The sequence below is a fragment of the Mandrillus leucophaeus genome, unplaced genomic scaffold (genome assembly GCF_000951045.1).
Source record: "Mandrillus leucophaeus isolate KB7577 unplaced genomic scaffold, Mleu.le_1.0 Scaffold5, whole genome shotgun sequence".
Taxonomy (NCBI): domain Eukaryota; kingdom Metazoa; phylum Chordata; class Mammalia; order Primates; family Cercopithecidae; genus Mandrillus; species Mandrillus leucophaeus.
In genome coordinates, this window is record NW_012105364.1 from 9780477 (window position 1) to 9787699 (window position 7223).

General features: G+C 38.6%; 1 protein-coding gene across 1 annotated transcript; it reads right to left on the bottom strand.

Moving 5' to 3' along the window:
• Nucleotides 1-1094: 1094 nt before the first annotated feature.
• On the bottom strand, nt 1095-2486 carry LOC105550866 (keratin, type I cytoskeletal 18). The gene has a single exon (XM_011995932.1). It carries the CDS (start codon nt 2444-2446, stop codon nt 1376-1378), a length of 1071 nt encoding a protein of 356 aa, XP_011851322.1. The 5' UTR covers nt 2447-2486; the 3' UTR covers nt 1095-1375.
• Nucleotides 2487-7223: the final 4737 nt, after the last annotated feature.

Below are 7223 nucleotides of genomic sequence, written 5' to 3' on the forward strand. Positions count from 1 at the left end.
CAAGGAAATACAAATCAAAACCACAATGAACAATCATCTCATACCTATCAGGATGGTTATTATTAAAAAAAAAAGAAAAGTGTTGGTAAGAATGTAGAGAACTTAGAACACTTGTACATGGCTGGTGGGAATGTGAAATGGGGCTGCTATAGGAAAAACAATATACAGGTTCTTCATAAAATTAAAAATAGAACTACCATATGATTCAAAAATCTGGGTATGTCTCCAAAAGAATTGAAATCAGAATACTGAAGAGATATCCACACTCCTCTGTTTGTTCCAACACTGTTCACAAAAGCCAAGCTATTGAAACAATTTAAATGTCCATTGATATTTCTGCCTCCCTCGTTCTTCCCTCCTTTCCTCCCTCCCTTCTGTTCTCATTTTCTTCCTTGTAACTTTCTCCCTTTCTCTCTTTTGGTTCCTCCAAGAGGAATCAAATCATAGCTGGCATTAAAGCAAATGTTCACTACGTTCACTGTTAAATGCTTTAAAACAGTGCCTGGCACTGTAAGCGTCATAATAGGTGCTCAATAAATGGCCATTAGATGAGTGAATAAGTGAATGAGTGAATACATGAAATAATAAAAAAGTACCTTGGTCATTTATTTAAACCAAGCTCATTTTTGATGTGATAATATTGCTGCTTTCCTCCCAGAGTTGTTGTAAAGGGTACATGTGATGAGTTTAAGACAATATTGGTGCAAATTTGTTTGAAAATGGAACATATTAAGATACTAAGCCTGTAGAATTTTTTTTTTTAAAGAGAATATAGACATGGTATAGCTGTATTTAAAATGTTAGCCAAAAATATTTAAAAAGTACTCACAGGCAGATTTTTTTTTTAATTAAAGTTCACTGTAGTTTTCTTAAGACATAAAATATTGGGAGTTGCCAAAGCTATTCACCATGATTTAGAGATCTATTTTTCAGTACATAGAAAGGAAAAGTAGAAAATTACTTTGCATTGTTGAGTATTTAGAGCAGATCCAAGACCATATTAAGATTTTTACGTATTATATATCACTGAGGCAGTATTGTTATTTTAATTTATTAATTTATTTATTTATTATTTTATTTATTTATTTTTTTTTTGAACTCTGAAATTTTTATTGGCCTCTTGCTCTCCAAAGGGTACCCTGCTTCTGCTGGCTTAATGCCTCAGAACTTTGGTGTCGTTGGTCTCAGACACCACTTTGCCACCCACTATCCCGCGGGTGGTGGTCTTTTGGATGGTTTGCATGGAGTTGCTGCTGTCCAAGGCATCACCAAGATTGAATTCCTCGCCATCTTCCAGCAGGCGGCGGTAGGTGGCGATCTCAGCTTCCAGCTTGACCTTGATGTTCAGCAGGGCCTCATACTCCTGGGCCTGTCGCTATCCCTCTGCCCGGGTCTGTGCCAGCTCTGACTCCAGGTGCAGCAGGATCCCATTGAGCTGCTCCATCTGTAGGGCGTAGCGGGCCTCCACCTCCCTCAGGCTGTTCTCCAAGCTGGCCTTCAGATTTCTCATGGAGTCCAGGTCGATCTCCAAGGACTGGACTGTACGTCTCAGCTCTGTAAGCGTCATCTCAGCAGCTCCAACCTCGACAGACTGTGTGGTGACCACTGTGGTGCTCTCCTCAACCTGCTGAGACCAGTACTTGTCTAGCTCCTCTCGGTTCTTCCGAGCCAGCTCGTCATATTGGGCCCGGATGTCTGCCATGATCTTGGCGAGGTCCTGAGATCTGGGGGCATCTACCTCCACCGTCAACCCAGAGCTGGCAATCTGGGCTTGTAGGCCTTTTACTTCCTCTTTGTGGTTCTTCTTCATGAAGAGCAGCTCCTCCTTGTGAGCCTCGATCTCTGCCTCCAGCTGCAGTTGAGTGACATTGGTGTCATCAATGACCTTGCGGAGCCCATGGATGTCGTTCTCCACAGACTGGCGCATGGCCAGCTCTGTCTCATACTTGACTCTAAAGTCATCAGCAGCAAGACGGGCATTGTCAATCTGCAGAACGATGCGGGCATTGTCCACAGTATTTGCGAAGATCTGAGCACTCCGGTCCTCGATGATCTTGAAGTAATGGCTCCAGTCTCCGACCTGGGGTCCCTTCTTCTCCAAGTGCTCCGGGATTTTGCTCTCCAGCCTCCGGTTCTCGGTCTCCAGGCTCCTCACTCTGTCCAGGTAAGAGGCCAGGCGGTCGTTCAGGCTTTGCATGGTCTCCTTCTCATTCTGGATGCCTCCCATTCCTGCCAGACCCCCGGCCATCCCTGAGGCCAGGCTCCCGGACCCCATGCTGCCCCGGAAGCTGGTGGAGCGGGACATGGAGATCCGGGAACCAGAACCCCCGGCGCCTGCATAGACACTGGCCGCGCTGCTGACCAGCTGGGCGCCGTAGCTGGGCGCCTGAACAGAGCCCAGGGACCGGTAGTTGGTAGAGAAGGTGGAGCGAGTGGTGAAGCTCATGTTGTATGGGAGGAAGGCGAGACGACAGGACTCAGGCTTTGCCGACCTGTTATTTTAATTTATAAATAAATAATTCAGTCCCAGATACATGAGATCTGCATGTCTTTAAATCTAGTGCTTTACCTACTACATCTTCTTTCTCTCATCAATGACTAGGAAAATGGTGTAACAGATAAACCTGTAATAATTTTTTATCCTATGTAAACCAAGAAAAGTATCAGACAGGTCTCAATCAATTAAAAATTTTATTTCGCCTAGGTTAAGGATGCACATGCGGGAAACAGGTCCATGCTTCTCCAGTGATGATTTTGAGAGCTTCAATATTTAAAGGGGAAAGGGTGAATACGGGGGACGAAGCAAGACATATTTAAAAGGTATAGGTAGATGAGGCAAACGGTTGCATTCTTTTGAGCCTCTGATCAGCCATTCACGTGTGAGGAAAAGATAGAGAAATAGTCACTTATGCATTCATCTGGCTCAGTGAATCTGCATTTTTACATATGATAAAATAAATGTAGGGCAGAGGAAGTAATCAGATAGGCATTTGTCTCAGGCGATTAGAGGGATGACTATGAGTTCTTTGTTCCATACCTGTGAAGATGAGCCATCAATTTACATTGCCAAGGTGAAATTCAACAGAACTGTTTTAGGGTAAAGATCTTGAGCCTCACATGGAATTTCCTAATGGGCAAATTGTGAGGGAAATATGTAGTGTTTTGTTGTTGTTGTTGTTGTTGTTAGTTTTTAAGTGCGGCTGTCTTATTTGGGAATGAAATGGGAGACAGGTTTGCCTCAGTTTATTTTCCTTTCATACCTATGTTTTATTATTGGGTGCCAGTTCTGTCCACTCCCTTTTCAGAGAAATTCCACCTCCTGTCCTGGCTGAGGTGTTGTCAGGTCACAGAACCCAATGTCACCTTAACTCACCTCAAGTGATTGGGCCAGGAGAAATCTTCTACGCTACAGCTTTAAAAAAATGATAAATCGCCTAGATTGCTTTATGGGGAATTTGAATGGAGAAATCAGAGGTAAATGACAGTTATCTTGGAGTTTTGACACAGTTAATTTATGAGGTCACACCTGAGAGAAAAAAATAGAAAGTGCATGAAGCAGTCAGGGGTGAGGCTGGTGTGCTATCAAGTCAAAGCCACCTGCAAGCAGAAGTTATTCAAGACTAGGAAAGTAAAGTAAGTCAGCAGTAAGAAAAGGCAAGAGTAAGAATCACACATGCTGAGATCAGGGAGATCATGCAGCCCCTAAGAGATGACAAGAGAACCCTCGTTTTTCTACTTCTTAGTTTCAGTCCCTATAAGATTATGTTTCTTATTATTTGGTAACTGTACAATTGCCTGTTATATCTTTATTTTAAAAGATAAATCTTCCCTTTTCTTTTGCCAGAACTAGTTGGAGAGGTCTCTCTTGAAATTTAAATGATTGTAACTAGAACAGATTATACTGCTCCAAAAAACCCATTATTTTGTGAGGAGTGTGTGTGTGTGTGTGTGTGTGTGTGTGTGTGTGTGTATTTAGAGAAAGAGTCTGTTTTCTCCTCAAGCTATGAGTTTCAGTTTTATTTTAAGGCACACTTTTATCTGTTACCTCAGTGGGAGAAGAGAGAATTTTTTTGTGTGTGTGATTTCTTGCTTTCAGGAAAGAAAGCGTTTCGAAAATTGAATAAGAAATAATAGATAGGAATCATCTTTGTTACAGCCTCCCAATCTTATTCACATAGTCTGAAAATTCAGCTTTATGTAATAAGAACTACATCCACCTCATAGTTACAATAATTACTGAAGAAGTTTAATTTTGCAGGAAATGTAACTAAGAATAAGAACAAATGAAGATTTCTTAAGCTTACCTTAAATATTACATTTAACACTATATCAATTAATGAAAGTTTTATTTCAATAATTAATGTTTGATTGACTTAAGCTAGCATTTTTATTCAAAATAAAAGCTTCACCAATGTGCATTTATAACTTATAGTCCTGATAGTTAAACTGAAGTTTGGGTTGAAAATATCTTTGTGCAATAGAAATGCACATTTAAGACTAACATAAACTATGGTTGACATTAAACAGAAGGGTATTACAAGTATCAGACCTAACTCAAAAAATGTCTGCTAATTGCATGCAAATACTCTAAAGGAATAAGATAAATGTCTTTATGTGACTTAATAAGCCCAATTTCATTATTTTATACTTATACCACTATAACTTCAGTACAAAGTGTAAATTGGTGTCTTTCTAGTTAATAAAAAGTAAAGACAGGTTTTCTAGGGGTATGAATGTTTTTAGACATAAATGTAGAGGTGATAGTTGTTTTCCTGGTATAAACAGAGCAGATAAAATATGCAAAACAGGTTTAAATCATTAAGCAAGAGGAGCAAAAATTATTAAACATTAGCTCAGCCATCATTCAGGATTAAGGTCACTTCAATAGGTTATTCTTAGAGACACTTAAAGTCACCCATTGGCCAAGCATAGAAATTCATTTCTCTTGTTAGGACTTTCTGTAAATACAGAAAGTTGGCTGTGTTTCCACAGACCCTTTATTCCAGCACTTCTCCTGTGGTTCTTCTCTGTTATCTACTACTGCTCCATTAATTTCTCCATGAACATTGGGATGATTTCCTACAGGCAGTTACCCAAAAGCCATTGCCAAGACTGATGTTAATCCTTCCTACAGTTCACATAGTTTGGCTGGTAAAGTCTACGCAGAACGTGTAGCTCTGTTCTCTCTGCCATCACGATCTCTTCTCCATTTGCCCCCGATCTCCTGTGTTGGCGTCTATCTCTAGCCCATCAGAAGCATTTTCACATTCTTGTCAAAGTGAGGAATGAGGGAACTGGGCCAGCATTATTAGTCACAACTTCACTCAGTACAAAGAGGCATCATTCACTCTGCCCCTGGAACCTTCTTCAGAGAACTATCATTTTTCTTTATCACTATGGCAATATTCTTTCAGAAGTTTCATGGACTCTTCTTTGACTTTTTCCATAAAATCTTGAATCAAATCTGTCTCCATGCAATGATTCTCCCCAGCATGAGTAAGTTTAGGTCCTTTCCCTTGGGGCTGCCAGACTCCATACAAATAATGGGCCTTATGATGATTAAGGAATTCTTCCAAGTGACAGTTAAAGAGGCTGCCTGCCTAGAGCAGATGAAAGGCATGAGGAATGGAGATGGGTGTTATAAAGAGAATGAGTTTGGATGTGCAAATTTCACACAATACCTTCTCCGAAGATCAAATTCTGATGCAGATAAGAGACTGGAATTAGGTAGAAATTCTAGTTACAAAATCCATGAATAATTTTATATTCTGAATACAATATTGCCAGTTATTTTATTATAGAGTTGATGAAATGTGAATTTAAATACTCGACGCTTAAAAATCAAGAGAAAAGTATTAGAGGTGACTTTATCATTGCAAATTAAACATAAAAGCTAGATTTCTTCTTAAGTTTTTCATTTTTGTTTTTCTTCACCTGTAGTCTTCTCAAAACCTATATTTATGCTGACAAGACTATTTTGGTTCTAGTAGTAGATTCAGGTTTGCAACAGGGAATAATTGTAATTAGCAATTTATGCAAAATAATTATTCTTTTTTTATGACTTGGATGTTGACCTTAGTATGTGTCTGTGTGTATGCACGTGCATGTGCATATATGTATGTAAGTGTACATATTATTAGAAATTGTTAGAAATGTTTTAAGGAGTACTATTAAAGTTTATAAGTGAAATAATCTTCATGATATAAAAAACATAAATAGACATAAATGAATAAAATATTTTGCAATATATTTTTGAGTCAGTAATTTCAGGTGTCCTTTTAGTATTTTCCTACAATTCTGTCTTTCCCAAAATATAAAAATGTGTTTTATTATCTTCTCTCCAAAAATCCTTCCCTCTCCTGAGCTCCTTTTCATCGTTATTACCACCATCATTTCACCAATCACAGTTTCATACATCCTTGTCATCTTTCATTGCTCTTCCATCTTATTCAATCAAGGCATCATACAATCTTTAGAATTCACTTCAAAACATGCCTTACATTTATCTCTTTCTTTTTGTTACCTCTGTCTCCATTTTAATTGTGGAACTTATTATTTCAAATTTAGAGTGTCTCTACAGGTATCTCTACAGTTACACTGATACTCTACAGATATGCTGATTTCTCCATAGGTATACTGTGGGGGCACCTCCTGCTATGTATAATACAATGTTTTACATTCATCACATATGTAACAAAATTTTTGTTTAACTGTTTTTTTCTTCACTTCCATTTTCTTCCTCTCTTTATTCTCCCCTACAAATTTAGATCTGTATGTTATTGTCAGGCTTTCTTTATTGTTTTCATATTATTCCTTTCTTAAACAATTTTCAATAGCTTTCTACTGGCTATGGAAGTAAATCTAGATTTATCTGCTCTTATTTCATATCTGACAAATTCTGACTCTGCCATGCCAATCAAAACTTGTATTTCATAGCTTCACAGTGTGGACTGTGCTTTAGACAAGCCAACTCGAACACAATCCTTTCATAATGACATGCTTATGCTGACTTCATTCTTCTCTTTTGCCTAAGGAGTATTTAACGCTTCAAGTTTATCATTCAAGATAAGGTTAAGTTTAGTTTTCCAAATATCTGCTATAACATCTAATTCAAATTTTGCTCATGTAGGTGTTACACTTCATCATGTGCTACTTTATGAGAGTTTCTGGCATTTGCTTTCCCAGCAGGAAGGAAAAATGCCTCGATGGCAAGGATTAGGCTG

Bases quoted from the DNA above. Each gene is read 5' to 3' on its own strand.
- LOC105550866 (XM_011995932.1), bottom strand. From the start codon at position 2,446: ATGAGCTTCACCACTCGCTCCACCTTCTCTACCAACTACCGGTCCCTG.